The sequence below is a fragment of the Pituophis catenifer genome, unplaced genomic scaffold (genome assembly GCF_029215685.1).
Source record: "Pituophis catenifer annectens isolate HBS135680 unplaced genomic scaffold, rPitCat1.0.hap2 SCAF_8, whole genome shotgun sequence".
NCBI classification, from domain to species: domain Eukaryota; kingdom Metazoa; phylum Chordata; class Lepidosauria; order Squamata; family Colubridae; genus Pituophis; species Pituophis catenifer.
The window spans coordinates 53,669,219-53,689,327 of NW_027256888.1; the positions used below are offsets into that span (position 1 = coordinate 53,669,219).

The window sequence follows — 20,109 nt, forward strand, 5'->3', positions numbered from 1 at the left end:
CCCATTTTTTGCTGTCCCCAGCCTCCAGAGCCTTTCTAGGAGTCCGGTCCCAGTGGAAGTTGGCAAATGGGCCATTTCCAGCCTCCGGAGGGCCTCCAGCGGTGGGGAAGACCGTTTTTGCCCTTCCTAGACTCCTAGAAAGGCTCTGGAGGCTGGGGAGAGAGAAAAACTGGCCTTCCCCACCACTCTCCAAGGTCCTCCGGAGGCATGAAACAGCCTGTTTCCCTACTTATGATGGGCCCAGAAGGCCTGAAAATCAGCTGGCAGAGCTGAGCTCGCATGCCCGATATGGCTACACATGCCACCTGTGGCACATATGCCATAGGTTTGCCATCATGGCCATAGGGCAAAACATTTTGAAGCAAGGTACCTCAATGGGTTAACTTATAGAAAGCATCCAAAATCTGGGATCCATGATTCTCATGAATTTGATATTTGGCAAATTTTATAAAACATGACATAAAAAGGATCACAAAGCAGTTTATGATATAATACAAAATGTCATAAAATATTACCTGTGCTGATGTTTGAATGTGCTATATAGTTCAACGCTAGCTATTTTCAAGGCAGTTACATATCTGAATGTATCCCTACTTTTCCAGTGAAGGCAATACCTTTAGAAGCTCTGTCATTGTTGAAAGGCATGGAGGAACTTGTAAGGAAATATCTTGGAAAGGATGATAGCAGGGATCAAGGGAGGAGCAGAAGGAGAGGGAGGGAGGGAAGGAGGGAGGAAGGAAGGTAGGTTTCCAGTGCTTCCTGCCAGCTTCCCACAAGAAAACTCAATGGAGAAGCCAGCAGGAAGTCAGAATTTGCTTCCTCTCCCACAGCTTTTTTGCCCACCTATGGTCATTCTGTTTCTCTGTTTAGGTAAGGAAATATCTCTGGACAACAGGACTAGAACTCAGTAATCTGTAACAACACAACAATACAGTATAAACAAGTGGATTTTAAATCTTTATTCTGAAATTAAATTAAAATTGGGGTAATTACAGTACAAAAATATTTTTTACCTGATTGAGCGATACATCATGAAATCAATTGTTGTACATCTAGGAAATTTACCAATAGAACTTTCTTCAACTGGTGTATAAACCTTAATTTGTCGCATATGTGTATCTCTTCCATTCTGATGATTGGCTAAAACTGCAATCTGAATCATAAATGTGCGAATAGGTTTCTTATGAGTGTCAGTTAAGGGAACATGAATCCAACCACTTGGCTCCACTAATTCAAGTTGCTAGAAAGGAAAAGAAAGGTGTGTTATAGGAGATAGAAAGAACTATGTTCAAATTATTTATTAGCATGAGCAATAAAATTAATATCTAATACTTCAGAAATTTGGCAGTTACAGATAAGTTATTTTTTAGTATGCTACAATCACCTCCCTTGATAAATATGCTCCTGTGCTCTCCTCCACATGGCTAATGAATATACAAATCACAAAGGTGAACCTCCCCAATCCTTCATGTTGCATAACTCAAGTTGTTGCATTTTAATGACATGTTATTTTTGTGACACCAGGAGCATTCACATGTAGCGATAAACCAACATTCTTCCCATGAAAATGCTCCTAGTAAACTACACACTATTTGATGGCTTGTAAATAGATTTTGCAAGAAACCCATATAACTCCATCCATAATTTAAAATTACATGTAGGATCTCTAATTTTTCTAAGCATCAGAAATCAAGAATTATGCCTTCTGACTATTGTTTCTTCTGATCTACACACTGCAACAAATAAATCACAGATATTATGGTTTGTTAGTAGTGCCTGTTAGCATGTTGTTTTTTTCATAATTTAACCAAAATACTGAAAATTGTAGCTTATTGTCGCATGCGAATATGTCCAGTAATATGTCCACATGGATAGCCAAAGTGTTAAAACTCAGATGTTAGCTGGAGACAGAAAAGTTAATTTTTGAATCTAAAAATAAGATATTAATTAAAATCAGTAAAAAAAAGATTGATTTTTTTTTAAAAAAACTAATATTAAAGGTAATTTACATTCAAATTTACTTAAAAGGAGGTGTCATGTAATTCACTACTATGTATATCTAAAAGCTGGATACAGAATATATGACGCTGTCTTGATCCCACTGTTTTGGTTAAATTGAATTGATTTTAATTGGGTTGTTTTAAATTGTGGCCAAAAATATTTAATTATTTTTAAACTGTTTTTAAATTTTGTATGTTCTGTTTTATTTTGGCTATTCACCACCCTGAGTCCTGTTGGAGAAGGGCGGTATACAAATTAAAACGAACAAATAAATAAATAAATAAAATGAAGCACTCTTTTTAATTTAAGCCAACTTTTAAAAACTAGATATCATACCATAATGATATTTTATTAAAATCAATAGAATAGTTACAAAATGGTATGTATCTTGTTCTATTAATTTATAATTAAATGAATGGAAGGTAAGTTTCCCATTGCCTTGCAATCTCCACAGCTACCTGCACTTCTTGAATGATATCTATAATTGGTTAATTGATGGATTTTTAGTGGAATGGATTAGACAGAGGTCCAGCCAATTTTGAGTGAGGTACTTCTCATCCAGCACTCCCCACCCTGTACTATTATGTCTCCCTCAGCAGAGTCTCCTGACCACCCAGTGATATTTTTGATGGATCATTAGAATCACTGTTAATGTAATTGGAATTCTTCATTACAATCAGTGGCACCCAATCAGAAAATGCTGCCCACCTATCTATTTATTTGAACAGTTGTTCCTTGATATAAGTTTTACATTCAGGCTAGCTTTTGTATTCCGAAATGATTTCAGTCCATTTATTTCAAACATTTCTGGCAATCTATTATAGATTTCAGACTCAATTTCTCAATAGTAAAATAAAGTATTTTTCAGCCATTGCTCCCTAAATCACCTTTTGTCTTTACTTCATCAAACATTCAAGTCATATTTGTGTTCCCTGCTTCCGCACCTCCTTTTCTTAGCGGTTGCTACATCCTCGTCAATCTACTTTTTGATTGGAAGTCACCAGAGAGTTAGCTGAAAGATAGCTGGCTATTTAAATGTTATGTTATGTTATGTTATGTTATGTTATGTTGTGTTGTGTTGTGTTGTGTTGTGTTGTTGTTTGTTGTGTTGTGAAATAAATAACTCCTCTTTCACTTCTTCTTTGCAACACTGCCCTTTATAGCAGAATTTATGCTGCAGAATGCTATTCAGAATTCAGCTATCTTACCAGATTTCTTAAAATTATGATTTTAATGGGTATGTTACTCTGCAATATAGTGAAGAGTCTTTTCTAATAGTAATATTATCACTGCCTGACTGATATCACTTATAATGGCAAAAATCAACCTTTTTCTCCTGTATTGGCTGTATGCTTGATGGTACATGCTTGTATATGTATATACCTTGTTGGTATATACATAGTTTGTTGGAAATGGATCATTATCCTGAATTCTGCAACTTCTGATCAAGGTCTCCCACATATCATAATATTAACTACAAAAACCCAGTTTAAATATGCTGCTGTGTAATTTCAAAGCTGGAACTGTCAACACATAAAGATGCAAATTTTGAGTGCCTGCCATTTCTTTGCTTAGGAAGGAAGAGAACAAGTTAATAGCAAATGATGTACCAATTCCAGCAAGAAAGTGAAGCATATCCAAGAGAAACTTCAGAAATTCCAAATGAGTCAAAAGGAAGAACACCACAGGAGAAACTTTATGAGAAACACAGAAGTTCGCTCAGTCAAAGGACTCACTGTAAAAAGGCAAGCTCATTGGCCTAGACATGTAACGACCACCTAAGTAGGTGACTGTGTGGCCCTCAGTCACCTCCTGTAAATGGTCTAGATATGGCTAGTTCAGAACATTAGATCAGAAAAGCTTTCTACTCGCTCAAGAAGCTAAAACAGACATTCCTGAATAGCCCACAAAATACACCCAGCGCAAATAAATACTTAATGTGACTATAACTTTAACAACAATTTAAAAGAAAACATTTAATACAAGAAAGAACATTAAAATTAACAGTGGTATGGAAGGACATTGGTCAACACATCCCGATAAAGTTTTAAAGGAGATGGGGGAATCTGTGGTTCCCCATAAACTGGTAAACTATAACTTCTACCACTCCCCAGCATGATATAGGGCTAGGATGGCAGTTTAATAACTGTTTTAGAGAATGGGAAATTCTGCTTTATATAGGGCTTCTTTCAGACATGGAAATAGGATAAAACGTTGTGAGTTGGCTAGAGTTGTGTTTTACAAGTTAGGCAGCTGAATATTTATTTTTTAAATAAATAAATGGAATCGAGTATAGACCCATGATTATGTATTTTGCTATGTATAGACATAGCGGACAATGGTTGTATAATACTTTTCCCATGTAGGAAAAGAATACCATGTATCATACTGTGATATAAATTAAAATGTGAAAAGTATTAAGGGTATTAAAAATCCAATTTCCACAGAATAATTTCTAAACGTAAGAAAATCACACTCTCACCAAAGTGGTAACTAATATATACAGATGCAGTAACAAATTCTAGCACTGTTAATTGAACCAAAGAGGAGTTAAATGAATTGACTATCAGCTAAGCTCTTGAGAACTTGATATCATAGAGAGACTGTGTCAAGATTGAACTGCTTTGCTTCTTTTGAACCTTAGCACTATTCAACTTGCCAATTAATTGCGTGGAGGGAAGGGTGGAATGGAATGTTGAGATGTTGTGCACAGAGCGTGAGAGCCTGGAAGCTATCAAGGCCACCACTGCAGGTATTTGAGGAGGTGGATTGTTCCCATAACAAAAGGACATCTCATAATTGGACAATGTGAACACCCAGGGGTGGGTAGAAAGGGAAGCTATTGTTTAACTAAGCAAGACTTTGTGCGGGGAAACCAGAGCTGGTTTTGATTCTTCAGTGGCAAAATGATGTATCCAATAAAGTTTTACTTTTGGGAATTCAAAACGCCTGAGAGTGTTCACTTCTTTTGGGTCCGCTAGTTGGAAAGTTGACAGACTTTATATGTAGTAGCACTCTTTTGGATTTTAGCCATTATACTTTATTGATAACAACACTGAGAGATACATACAATTCTTTTGGTCTACCTTCCATATCTGATTTCACTAATAGACTTTATAAGATAACAAATCAATAGTTAATTAAGTAATCATAATAAATAGTAAATTTAATAAAGTCCTAAAATAGACATTTTAAAATCACATTTTTGTTCAAATATACATGGAAATAAATAAATAGATACATGTAATATAAATCAATTTAATCTGGGACTATATGTCTTATCAAGGTACATTTAGGGGTTTCACTGTTATTACTAGTTTTTTCTTCGATGGTAGTATATTATTAAGTAGTCCATATTAGATGGATTTTGGAAAGTAAAATATAACCAAGTATTACTGAACACAAAAATTTAGAACAAGATTAACATTCACACAAAAAGTGGAAATATACACAAATAACAATTGGCTAAATTTTAGAAAATACCTCATACAATGATTTAATATATTTATTTTGCAGATGATACATCCCTCTAAATGATTGTCATATTGGATTGTTTTAAGAATGACAACATATCCGGTCTATTGGTTTTATGCTCTTTCAGCCAAGATCTGTAGACAAAGTGTTCTGAACAAACAAAAGAATTTTCTAAACAATCATATTTGATAACTTGCAGCTTCTTTAATTATTGGAATGAAACTAATGGACTGCACTCTGTCCTAAAGTGGAAGACAAGATGGGGTCACTATAATTTGAGCTTAGGGCTAATTTTTTCATACAATTCCGCCCCCACCCCTACATTAAAGAGAGATGCCAGATTAAAATATGCCATAGCCTGTGGCTTATTTGAATATGAAAAAGAGCTTGATAAACAAAGCAAAGAAATACTGGAGAAGGATTCATGTTTTCATACAGAAGATTCTTAAAATGTACATAAAGGTAAAACCAGAAATTTATTTTTAAGGCCTAATGGACAAAGACCTTGAAAAAAAATTGGAACTTTAATTTTATATGATAGCTGCAAGAATGCTGTATGAACAAAAATAGAAAGATATTGTATTTCCCGCAATGGATGACTAGCTGCAAAAGCTGATGAAGTTAGCAGAGATGACCAAATTGACTGCTTTAATTAAAGAAAAGAATACAACTAATTTTGTATCTACTTGGAAACCACTTGTGGACTTTGGGCTTGAGGTAGAAAAATATAGAACTTTGATTTTGGGTTTTGCTGGGTTTTTGTTGTAGAAATGGCTACTAATATTACTATGTAAAAGTAAAAAGCTGAGGTTGTATGCAGTGGTGGGATTTAGCCAGTTCGCATCACTTCGGGAGAACCACTTGTTAACTGCCAAAGCAGTTTGGCAAACTGGTTGTTGGAAGAAATCATTAGGGCATTGTTAAATTACTTGAATCCCACCACTGGTTGTATGTTATTACCTTATTCTAGTGTACTAAAAAGAATTGGAAGTCAATGCTTTTTTAAAATTTCCTTTTTTACCCTACACTTTACCCTCTCCTATTTTCCCATTATTTTCCTTTTTCTTTGTATTTTATATTTCAATAAACTAATAAAGATTAAAAAGAGCTTGATAGCTATGGATTAGCCTGGAGCAGGTTTTCTCAACCTTATCAACTTTAAAGAAAGTGGACTTCAGCTCCCAGAATTCTCCAGCAACACTGTTTTAGAGCATGGGTGTCAAACTCAGAGCATCACGTGACGTTTTTTACCTTCACAGAGCTGGGGTGGGTGTGGCCTGCACATGATGCATCCAATCCACGGGCCGCCAGTTTGACACCTCTTTTCTAGAATAACAAAACATAAATCTACAAACGTTTCTCTTCAGCACAAAAATTCACTTTAATTTTTTAATTTTGATTTTTTCCTACTAGCGTCAGAAAACATTCCAACACTGGCTGTTTTATTTTTCTCCCTTCCTATCCCCTTCTCTTGTATTTGGTTAACTGACAGTCCTACTCTGCACTAGATGTGGGTTATTTATTTTGCAAAGTTCACCTATTAATATAAAATATTTGTCCATTTGTCACTGGGATTATATTAGTGTAAGAACTCGGCATAAAACTGCAATGCCTTTTGAAATAATGTATTTCACAGGAATCCATTTCCTTCAATTCTTCACTTTCCCGGTTTTCTTTGAGTTTCCCCAAACTTCAGAAGAAATTGGGGGGTATGCAGCAGACCGTATTCGAGGCCAGGAGACTTCCCCTGCATGAGATTCTGGCACAGACGTTCTATTAGACTTAAATTATTCTAAACTTCAAAGAATAAATAATTAGTTATTTCTACTATTATATTGCATGCTATTTTTTTTAGTATTGTGGCTTGAAAAGACTCACGGAAAATACTTTTCTTCTACTTCCAGTCTTTGCATATTTAGTTTGTCCTGTTTTATATCATTCATAATGGAAAAATACTATGAATGTGTAATGAAAGTTCATAATTTATTTCCAGAATTGTTTGTTATGTCTAGAGAGATCTCCTGAATATGACTAAAGGAACAAATAAAACATAATAAGCTAAGCAATGGTATTAAAGTATTTTTGCATCTGTACAATTGAACAGAAGTATGTTTAAATTTCAGCAGGTGAGAAGAACATTTTACTTCCTTATATAAGTAGTCTTCAACTTACAACAGTTAATTTAGTGACCCTTCAAAGTTACGTCACTGAAAAAAGTGACTTAAGACAATTTTTCACACTTGTGACCATTGCACCATCCTCATGGATGCGTGACCAAGATTTGGATGCTTGGACGGCTGTAGTGTCCCTAGATCAAGTGGATCCCTTTTGTGACCTTCTGTCAATGGGAAAGCCAGATTCACTTAACAACCAGGTTATAAACTTAACAACTGCAATTATTCACGTAACAACTGTGGCAAAAAGACCACAGAGCCTTGGTAGTATAGTGGTTTAAAGCACCCTGTTATTAACACAGCTGCCTGCAATTACTGCAGGTTCGAATCTTACCAGGCTCAAGGTTGACTCAGCCTTCCATCCTTTCTAAGGTAGGTGAAATGAGGACCCAGTTTGTGGGGGCAATAAGCTGACTTTGTATAAATATACAAAAGTATGAAGGCTATTGCTTAACGCATTGTAAGCCGCCCTGAGTCTCCGGAGAAGGGCGGCATATAAATCAAATTAAAAAAAAAAAGAAGAAGAAGAAAAAAGAAAAAAAGAAAAGTTGTAAAATGAGACAAAACTCACTTACCAAATGTCTCACTTAGCAACATAAATTTTGGGCCCAATTATGATTGTGAGGACTACTTGTACTAATATAACAGGATCCTACTTCATTTATAGTTTTTGTAAAATACAAGTACATATAAATTAAAAAAAACATAAGCAAAAAAAATATGACCCTGAAGTAAAAGCTGAAATGCTATAATCAAATAAATCTTTGGAGATAGAATGCTATTTTTATTAACCTAAATGGTGGATTAGGGAGGAAATCAGAAAGGGTGGTTCTATCCATTACATATTCTTCGTCTATCTTATTCCATCGTACCTTGGCATTTTCTGTACAAATGAATACACATTTTAAAATGTCTGTTTATAAAGACTAAGCATATCACTTAGCTCTAACTAGAAAAAAGATATGCAAATATTAAGTTCAATGAATATTTCATCTTTCAGTGCATAAAAAACCAGCTGTAAGGGTTTTGCAGCAATATGCAATGATATGAATACCTCAGGTGATGATCTACAAAATAGTAACAGAGTTTTTCCAATTGCATTTAAAGTTTAAACAATCTGTCTTGTTTTAAGAAAAAGAAAAACATAATAAATTTTTAAAGGTTCTGTTAAAGATGGCGCTGCTGATGAAATGCTCGATGAAATGCTCTCTAGCTGATTTATCAATTGTTGTTTGTAACTTATAATTAGTGATTGTAACTATAATTATGATCTATAATCTAATATGATTATTACTTGCTATTTTTATATACCCTGTGAGCTTATGCACCGGAGACAAATTCCTTGTATGTCCAATCACATTTGGCCAATAAAAAACATTCCATTCCATTCCAAATTAGCTTGAAATTCTTATTTCATAAATGTAGAAGTCAAAGGGAACATTATCTCTCACCTTTTTATCTGCTAAACTTTATACATGGTAGGGTAAAACAAATATAGAACACTGTGGATTCACATGAAAAGATTATCTCTAGCAATTCCTTTTTGGTTTTGTTTTAGAACCAGGATTTTGAGCGATCTAAGGCAGTAGTGTTATTTCAATGCCAGATCATTATCTCAGCAATAAATACAGCAACTGTATCAGAGAAAACCATGTTTTTAAAAACTGAGGAGGATATCTTGCATTCCAAGTATAACAATAAATTGTAATTGCTTGCATGTTTTCTATTCTTGACCACCTACAAGTTATTCCATTATGATTACACTGACCTGTAAATTATAACCAGCAACATATTTTTGCTTTAGGCAGGTCACCTAACAATAAGGAGATGCCGGAAGTTTAGAAAACACCGTTTAACTAAGTGAAAGCTAAGGGAAATGACAGATTTTGTAAATAAAAAAGGCCACAACAGTAGCTTTTTAAAATTACTTTTTCCTACATCTTGTATGGGAAGTGAAGAACACTTTTAACTAAATACAAATGTAACTGATCTAGCCAATTATATTTAGATCATATTGTCAGCCAGCTCTTTTTAAGGCTAGTGTCAAAAGTGCTTGGGTCAATCTTTTTTTAAAAAAATAGAAGCTAAGGGATAGTTCATCTAAAATGAAAATCAAGTTTAATATCTTCAATAGTTACATTCCAGTATTAAATTATCTTTTCCCCAACTACCACGCATGTATAAACACAAACATTCCTTGATTCCTTCCCCTTTCAAGACAAAAAGAAGAAAACAGGTTAGTAGAGCATTGCTTTTTTCTGAGAATATTTATCTAATCCTCTCATCTCCACTGGTTTTTTTAAACCTTTTTTTTCAATGTGGCAAATTTAATAATATTCACTACAAACTTTAAAATGTAAAAGACAACAAGACTCAAGTATTTTTTTCCCCCAATATTCCAAAGAGAACTTTTAAGGGGAAAAAATGGTGTGTGAACAGCAAACACTGATGTTCACACAAGCATGCTGCATGTGCAGCTCAGCAGGCGGTATTTCTGTTTTTATTGGATTAAGCCCTGGCACAATGGAGCTTCAATGTCATAACTGCTTATTTCATTGCATGCCAGCCTTGAAAACAACAGGTAAAAAGAAAATAAAGCCAAGCGCATAAAAAGAGAAAGCTGCACTCTACCTATTTTTTCTTTTCAGAGAGTCACAAGCTAGAATGTTCTTAATTCTTCATTTCAAACTATATAATTTATAACCATGACACGAATAAGGAAGACGCACAAAGAAGAAAATACAGAAACATAACGTTCCTGAGGTTCAGTTTACAAGGACCTCACACAAAGTTTTTTTTTTTTTTTGCTCGCTAGTCTGCTAGAAACAGCATTATTTGCTAAAAATGCAAAAGCTGCCAAAAGCTATGGCCCATCTAAAGCAAACATGTTTAAGATGGAAACGGAGAGCCAGTGCTGAAGGAAGCCAGAGGATAGTATAATAAAATTTATCTTAACCCTGTAGAATAGGTTGCTCTTAAATAACTGTAAGTAAGTTGTGCTCGCACATCAATGGTCTGAGTTATGCAAAATACATTATGTTAATAAGAAAAGTAATTAGAAAGTTTGAACTGTGATTAAGCTATTTCCCCTCCCCCATCTGTCAAGTTATTGGGAATTCAACACTAGTCTTGGTTCACATGCTAGAACAATGGGAAAATTTTCCGAATGGTTGAATGCTAACCCTGACAAGTGTGGAGAGCCAACTACAATACATTATATGGTAGCATAACCTGCCACCCACGAAGCTGAGAGCACAGCTTTCAAACACATGCACTGAGCTGTAAAACCACAAAATCCCTTATTACATATTGTCTCTTTTACTTTAGGTGAAACATACCATCATTTCCCCCTCATTACAAATCTAAAGGACTTAACTTTTTTTTTCTGCTAGCTTTCCAATCAATTAAATAATCATTTTAAATATCAGGTGCAACCCAAATCATTGCTTTTCAAAAGACAAAAAACAAACAATCACCTTTCTCTGGCTTATAATGAATCTAAGCATGTCATATTTGTGGTTCTCAGAACTTATTTTTGATTTATTTAAAAAATAAATGCCTCCCCTTAATTCTTTTCCAACCCAACCCAGTCTCTTTCTGTTTGATATTTCTTGAGATTTAAATAGACCATGAACTGGAGCAACTTTATCAAATTCTGCTCTGTTGGAAAAAGGAATGCATTCTGCGAATTTTTTTAATAGTTGTGAAGGACATGTAACTGCCACTATAAAAAAAAATTAAAGGTAAATCATAGTGATATGTCAATAGCTTTCTAATATTATATAGAAAAGCTGAACTTTGACTGCATAGTGATAGCTTCACAAAAACAAATTTTAGGATACTCAGATGTTCTAGATGTTGGCTTGTTAATGCAAAAATCAGGCATGGTTACAGAATGACAAACATACTCCACCCTCATTACAACAGAGTGCAATCACCAGCCAAATCCTCATTACAACAGAGTGCAATCACCAGCCAAACTTTGTGATTTCATTAAAAAGAAGTAGCGCAAAAGTTAAAAGGGGGGGGGGAGAAGGCAAACTGAAATAGGAGTATATTAGTCAAATTCTTAAAAATATGTTCCAAGACAAAAGAAAACTTCTTAGTAAATGTTTTCACTAAATGTTTTACTAAAGCATTCATGTTTATGAAAAGAGCAAAAGCCCATTCAAACATTTAGTATATGCACATTTGGTACATGATCTCCTAACCTCTATGTGACTGACTCATACATTCCACATTCTTAAGAGGATGTTCCAGTTTCTTATGGAACTTTTTAACTTGTAATTTTGTTGGCAGAGAAAACTTGTTTGGTATGTTTGTTATATAGTGACAGGGTCAATGAGTCTAGTGACCTATTGGTCATTCTGCCCAATAGCTCAGCAGATTGTTTGCTTGAACCTATTTAGAGCCTACTATGAAAGAGAATACAAGCTATCCACTAAGACGTAATTAATAACTCTAAATGCAAATTCCAGCAATACACTATTCTGAATTTGCGTCACTCTTTATGGGCATTGCTTATAGTTCATCAATACAATCTTTCTGGAACTTCTTGTGCAAATCCAAAATCTTCTTGAAAAAATGTTACATTCTTTCTACCAGAGAATGCCATACTTAATTGAAGACTTACAGTACTGGGATATGGTGCCATTCAAAATCTGCCATACTAATAAGAGCTTCTCTTAGATACTGAAATACTTACATCATATTACAAACTAAGCAAAATGTACTTACTTTTTTGTTCTGATATGAAAATAGGCAACTATTGAAATGTTATAGGAACAAAGACAATTCCTAATAAATATATCTGGCTATTCCTCTCAACACTCATGGAGAAAAAATAATTGATAATCTAAGTGTAAATATATTTGGCAAAGAACTGAAATTCTTCAGAATGTGTCATGAATTCATTTTACATGAATGCATATTGTACATAAAGGATCAGAATGAAAAAGAAAGCTTTTATTCCCAATGTTGAAAACAGGAAAAATGAAATCATTTCTATTATTATGGGGCCATGCAGACAGACTACATGGTTGTATCAAGAATGCCCTAATTAAAAATCTGAATTAGCTATAAATCTGAAAAAATATATCAATAACTAATTAATTCAATTACAACATGAAGAGAAAAGTAAGGTGGTATCCTTGCTCCACTTCTTTTTTAATTTTTACATAATGAATGGTGATTGACATGGTTATTCTGTCATGCTGTTAGGGATGTGAAGGGCCTTTAGATTCTTTGCTTAATATTGTGGAAAAGAAAAATTGATAAAATAACCAAAAAAGCAAAACCTTTAACAAAAGACTATTCATAATTGGTATATTAATGGCAATAATACTGACCAAATTAAATGCTTTAGGTATATTAGGTATTATCTTTCATTTCTCTGGATGCAGAGACCACAGGCTTGGCCCATATATCACAGGTTGGCAGATGAGTGCTTCAGCCATATTGTCCTTTTAGTCTACATTCTGGCTGCCCTAAAATTATTTTGAGGAAAACAATATTGCACAATTATTATAGGAGATTCAACTGGGACATTCAACGAAGGGCAGAGTCCAGGTATTTGAGATCCATTATGGAAGAACCAAGATAGAGTCAGTTTTGTCTAGTGATTAAGGCACCAGGCAAGAAATCAGGAGACCGAATTCTCTACTCCCACTTTAGGCATGAAAGCCCAGAAGGATAATTTTGGATCAGTCATTCTCTCTCTGCCCATGATGTCAAGCTCAGGCAACAAGCTGATCAGTCAATTCCTGTTGCAATTAATAGGTCAACATTCAAATGGATCCGAAAAAAAGTGGACCCTGCACTTGAAGGAAAATACTAGGAAGAAAAAATATATATTTGAGCCAAAATATGCATCTAATACATCTTTAAGACTCAGAACTAAGAATTACAAGGACAAATGCCTGGATCTGGATTGTATCTTTAATTTCTGGCTAAAACTACTATTTAATCTAATAGGTCTTACATTCCTAGTTAACAGGGATAACAACCAAACTACCTGGAAGATATCCATTACAGAAAATCTGACAGTCTATGGCAGTGATGGAGAACCTTTTCGGCACTGAGTGCCCAAACCGGAACGTGCGCGTGCTGGAGTGCCGAAAACCCGAAGACCAGCTGGGTGGTGTGCATGCGCATGCCAGCAACCTGATTTTCAGTTTTCCACTGATCTTTGCGCGCGCCTGAGTGCCGGAAACCTGAAGACCAGGTGGCCGATGTGCATGGTCTTCGGGTTTCCGGTGCTCCGGCACACGCAAAGACCAGCTGGCTGGCACACATGCACACGCCGGAAACCATAAGAGCAGCTGGTGACAGTATGCGTGCCCACAGAGAGGGCTCTGCATGCTACCTCTGGCACGCGTGCGATAGGTTCACCACCACGGCCTATGGTTTTCCTAATTAGGCAATACAAAGGATGGGATATGACCATGACCAAGTTCATTGGAAAGGATCCGTGATAGAGGATCGCAATGTGATTTCAATTTCAGTCCTCAAGGCTAGATAAGAGTTGGAGACCATCTTTTACCACCAAGGCAGACAATTATCACCAATCCTTAACGAACAATAGATATTGTAGAGCATTTGCTCTGGATAAATTCAACACACTCCCTTCAGCAGTTATTGATGGTAAATATGAAAAAAAAACTCTTCCATGTACAACTTTGCCTCTGTGACTCCCACACCATGCAGGATGTTCACATGTCCTGTCGCACTGTAATGTCTATTAGAACCTGTACAATTTATTAATTCAGCAATTCCCAGGAAGAGATGACTATTGGTACGTCTCTTTATCTTCTAGCAGATGCCAATATTACTGCCAATAACACGGTCAAATTGTGCCTTGCTTCTACAAGAAGCAACAAAGTGTCCAATAAAAAAACTACCTTATTTTTCGGAATATAAGACACACCTTCCCCCCCCAAAAGGGGGTGAAAATTTAGGTGTGCCTTATACACCGAATGTAGTCCCGCCCACCCACTGGCCCCCACCCTTTGGCCTCTGCCTCGCAGCAGTTACCTCCTTGCAAGCAAACAGCAAGAAAAAACAGCTCCTTTCAGCTTCAGCACATCCTAATTAGCACAAGTTGATTGGGTTGGCCTCCCGACTCTCAGCTGATTTGCGCAAGGCTCTACTGCTTGCTGCAAAGAGGTAAATTGCTGGAGCAGATTTTTTTTTCCTTTGCTAATTAAGCTATCCTGAAATCGAAACTGAAAGTAAAACAGGCTGTTTGCTGTTTGTTGCAAGGAGGCAAAATTGCTCAGAGGCAGAGGGAGATTTCTTTTTCTTCTTTTTCTCACCCAAAAAAATAGGTCGTCTTATATTCCGGTGTGTCTGATACTCTGAAAAATACGGTATGTTCCTTTGATATTTTTAAAATCTTCCCCTCCCCCTTTCTTTTTCTCATAATGTTTAACTCTTTTAATTGCCATTTTTATGATGTATAGAATTTTATGTATATATGTGTAGTACACATGTACACATATTGGTCAAAAATCCACAATAATTTTTACTTGAACTGCCTCAGATGCTAAACTCTGTTACAGTTGAAGAGTTTTTCTAATACTCATCTAGAATACTGGATACTGGATGAAAAAAAAATAGTAAACGTTTCCTTAAAATAAATTCAAATTCAAATCCTATTCAATCTATGCACCCATTTATGTAATTAGCTCACAACAATAGGAAAATGGGTCCCACCCACCCACCCCCAAAAAAACCAATGATCTCTGCAAGTCCTTAATCTAAGGTTGTTTTTCTCAGAGATTTCAAGTCAATCTAAATTTCTGGCAAACTCATGGATAGGTCCTTCTAGTTTTCTTGGCAAAACTGTTTTAAGTGGTCTGTCATTACCTTCTTCTGAGATGTTTTTAATTACTCAGTTTAGGGCTGAAGGTGATTGGCCTGAAGTGATCCAGCTGGATTTCATACCTAAAACAAGATTAGAATCCCCACTCCCAGTCCAATGTCTTAACCACTGCAAACACAATACAAATAAATAAAATCTGTAAGAAGACCTATCAAATGTAGAGTTGAGGTATGTAAAATGAATATGCCCACTCCTAATTTAGTGACACAGTCACTAAGCAGACACATTCTGTTCCTTAAAATCAGAAGTGAAATGGTACTAAACAAATTGGTTGCTCAGATATGACTGTGAAATAAAGAGTGAGTGAATGCACAGAAAGCTGCAAAGATCATTCAGGTAAGTTCTCATACAGTGTCCTGTACTTGACTCATTTTTTTCCTAAAACATACCCTCCCCCACCAAAAGTGGAAAGATTGCTTATTTCTTTCTGAGCTGCTTTTCTCCTCAATGCAGCACTTCCCTGAAAAGTGCTAATACAAGTTAAGAAGTTCAGTATTATTACTTTAATTAGTCGATTATAACCCTCAGACCAGTTTACCCCCCCTGAAACTGACCAGACATTAATCAGTTTCACAATGAAGACTTTAGTTGTAAAGTGTATAAAGGTTGATCTAAATGCAGGAATTTTATATTACTGTTATATTTACAAATGGTTACTAGCCAAGATAATTGCTAAACAAGAAGTGGCTATATAACACTGGCCTGCTATCCTACACTCCCTTCTTCCTACGCATCTTACAACATATTCTACATTGCTTCCCTGATTGTATACAAAAGAGAGAGAGAGTTTTTCTCTCAGTTTAATCATAAAAGTAGGTGCACAATTTCACTATAAGTTACCAGTTTTATATGTTAAAGAGCTTTATATATGGGTTTCAAGCACCTTTTTTCAGGTAAGAAACTTTATTTGAACTTTATGGATTTTTAAAAACTTTATGGAGGTTATTAATATAATATGGGATTTCCCTCATAAAATTTTTAGTAATTCTGAATATTCTAGCTGATTTAATCAGTATGAACAATTGCAATAAATTTATTTAAAGTCATTTAGTTTAGTTTAGTTTAGTATAGTTTATTGTCATTGCACCTCGTACAATGAAATTAAATGCCATCTTCAGTGTACATTATAATTATAAAAATAAAACAAACACACATCCTTCACATTCTATACAACTGAAATGAAAACCGATATTGCATTAATATTGCACTATACAGTAGAATTCAATATAGTTACTGCCCTGGGATAGAAGCTGTTTTTCAGCCTATTTGTCCTTGTTTTTATTATCCTGTACCGTCTGACCGATGGTAATAGTTCAAAAAAAAATTGATATGTATATTGTACTGTCAAAGAGGAGAATCTCATAAAAATGAATGTTACTTGTTGCAAGATTATCTTTGTTGATTACTGAATTACTGAAAACCTACCATGTTTCTCTGAAAATAAGATCCTGTCTTATATTTTTTTGAACCCTGAAATAAGTGCTTGGCTTTATTGCCATGCGCTCAAAAGCCCAACTGGGCTTATTATCAGGGGATGTCTTATTTTGGGGAAAACAGGGTAGCAAATAGATAAATATTTCCATTGTTGATGCAAACAAAGAATAAAAGGATAAGAAAATAATTCATTACAGTTAGTTACTTTAGCTCTACCTTTTTGGTGCCAAAATGTAGAAAGATTACTAGTGGCCATGATAACAGAATGAGAATTTCTATTGGCATAAAAAATTAATTAACAAGGGTTTACACAGATAAATTTCCAAGTTGGTTCACATGTCATGATATTCAAATTATGTTGTAAACAAAAAACTACACACTACATAAAAATTGAATACTAAAGATATTTTCTTAGAAGCAGCAGTTTTCCTTTGCAACTGTGAACTAAATCAAGATTAAAATCTTTTGAAGATAAGCAGAATTTAGGGAATGTTTGAAGTTATGATGGACCTCCCCAGAGCTACTTATAATCTGGTTTTGAAGTTCTGACAGCTGTCCCCCTGTGGTCACATGATCACATTTTAGGCCAGAATTTCCAGCTGTTTTCTGAGTCCTGTGTCCATGTGATCATGATTTATAACAATTTTTTGCCAGGTTTATTTCTGGTTTCCAGCAAGAAGTGCCCATTGCAGTGTTTATTCAAGGACTGTGGTATTCATTTAATGACTGCTGCAGAAAAGTCATACAAATGGGTGTGGTAATTGTGGTGATCCACTTAATGACCATAATTCCAGCCTCAATTAGTCATAAATCGAAGAGTATGATGTTTCTGCCCACTGGTTCTTTCTGAGCAATGTGATTAGGATACAATCATTTTTCCAACCCTCATATTCCTCTTTAACTGCAATTGCCAAAAGTAAGTAATGTGGTTCAAATATTTCTTCCAAAATAAATCTTGAATGTTTGAAAAGAAAAATGAAATAACTCAATTAATATTAAGAAGGCATATGTTGTAAAAAGAAAGAAAAGTCAAGGTAACCCTGTGTTTTTAATTAACCTCAAAAAAGAAATTTTGTTGCACTTAATCCAGCTAATCAGCAAACAGAAGGTAATAAAAAATGAGTAACATTGTTTAAATTATCTTATATAACCGTACTGGCCTTGATCAGACATAACACAGGAGAATAAACTTTCACAGATGTAGGGTTTAAGACTCATCTGAAGAACTATCAAGGAAAATCTAGGAAAACTTCTGGTGATATTACAGATAAACCAGTTTGCAAGTCATCAGGACACAAACAATAATTAATAATCTGAATTATGCTTAGAGAAAATAAACTAAATTTAAATAATAATTTATAGGGCTGGTTTGTTTCTAATTGCCATGGTTAAGATTAACATAACAGACTTAAAGGTAATTAATCTGAAATAGAAGCAGAAGTTCGGAATCTTCTTGTGCTGTATCAGAAGATGAGAAAAGAGAGAACAATATAAAATGATGATAAAATCTAAGTCATTCAGGTTTATTTTCATCATGCTAAATATTTTAGAATGTTAACCTTCTTTATTGAATTGAATTGCTGCTTCTTTCGTGAAAAGGGGAACTAAAATACAAGATGTTTCACTTTTAATTAAGTATGCAGAGTGAAAGAATGAAAACTAGAATCATAGAATCATAGGGCTAGAAGGAACCTTGGAGGTCTTCTAATCCAACTTCCTGCAGGAGAGTAGACTACTAGATTACTGCATTTATTAAACAGTAATTTATGTTTATTAAATGTCATAGGAGGAGCCACTACCTGGCTGATCTTGATTGAACCTCCCCATCCCAATTAATCAGTATTGAATCTGGTAAAATTACTAGCTGTCAAGAAAACTGTATGGATGTATCTATGTAAACACAAGAGCTGTGCTTGACGGTTTCTGATGATCATTTTGTTGTATAGGTTTTCATTTTCTTTATCTATCCAATATATGAAGAAAGAGCAAGGTAAATGAAAATGCATATTTTTATGAAGAATATTGCCCATCAAGAAAAATGTGCATAGGATTTCAGCTCTGTTCTAGTCCTAATAATTTGTTATTAAAATGTAAGTTGTAGAAAGCAGCAAATGTAATAGCACTGGTAAGATGTTTTCTCTATTTAATAAGATGCTAAGATTTTCCTATCATTCTTTATTTGCATAGACTAAAATCAATTGGAAACAAATATAGAAACAATACAAATCTGGCAGCAGTTGAAAAAATAAACAGGATCTATGAAAGTCTACACATCAAGATTAAAATTGTCCACTAAAATATAAACATTTGACGTGCATACATGCATGAGCAGCAAAGATAGCCTGTGGAATACAATTTTTCAGACTTCTCCCCATTTCAACTAAATTGCTTAGCTTCCATAACTAGATATACAAGTATAGATGCTGAGACATGAAACCAAAGTAAGAATTTAAAGCCAAGGGTGACATCTAGTGGACACTGAATGATAAAAGGGTGGGGTGTGGAATCAAAGAACAGACAGAATTGTACTAAATATTTTTGTGATTTTATTTTTAGGTTTAAAGCAATACATCCAGAGACAGAACACACACATTGTTTTCCCTGTCCCCTCTCTTAATTGAAAAATGTGCATTTTATCCTTCTTCTATTTTTTGGCATGGTTTTCTACTATACTGCAATTTTTATTTTGTTTATACTGTATTTTAATTTTCTTTCTAGTTTAGATACTGGGGCAATCCTAGCCAATCAGAAATTATATAATCAACAGATGACATAAAAGTTCAATTGGCAATTAAGCAATCAAAATCTCTGACAGCAGTCAACACCTTTTCATAGATTCAAGGTAGTTACTGGTATACCGCTAGTTTATGCCGATTATGAAGACATCACCCAAGTTCAGTCCTTAAGTGCACAAGTGAAAATATTAGGCATCTATAAATAGCACTCTGAGCCATTTGAAATTGCAGGCCGTTTTGATACTGGGAGATTCTACAAAACAATTTTTGATATAATATGGCTATCAGTTGCTTAAAGATAAAGAGAAAATTTGCTTGGTTTAAACACAAAATCCTTTTATCTGCCTGCCTATCTATCTAGTTAGCGTCTCAGCCATTTGCCTTCTAAAACAATACAAAAAATGAAACA

The 20,109-nt window shown here is 34.8% G+C and overlaps 1 protein-coding gene across 6 annotated transcripts in view; it reads right to left on the bottom strand.

The window, feature by feature from the left end:
* Positions 1-627: 627 nt before the first annotated feature.
* The window catches only part of ANAPC10 (anaphase promoting complex subunit 10), a 35,305-nt gene continuing 15,823 nt past the window's right edge, over positions 628-20,109 (bottom strand). For 3 of the 6 annotated variants that reach the window (XM_070948527.1, XM_070948528.1, XM_070948529.1), the window contains exons 5-7: positions 6,727-6,801; positions 1,014-1,240; positions 628-912 (exon numbers count right to left, since the gene is read on the bottom strand). In XM_070948527.1, coding sequence (XP_070804628.1) covers positions 867-912; positions 1,014-1,240; positions 6,727-6,801 — 348 coding nt within the window. In that variant the 3' untranslated portion in view covers positions 628-866. Of the gene's footprint in view, positions 913-944; positions 1,241-6,726; positions 6,802-20,109 lie in introns of those variants that run through there. The other 3 variants (XM_070948531.1, XM_070948530.1, XM_070948532.1) reach the window with 3 other exon arrangements.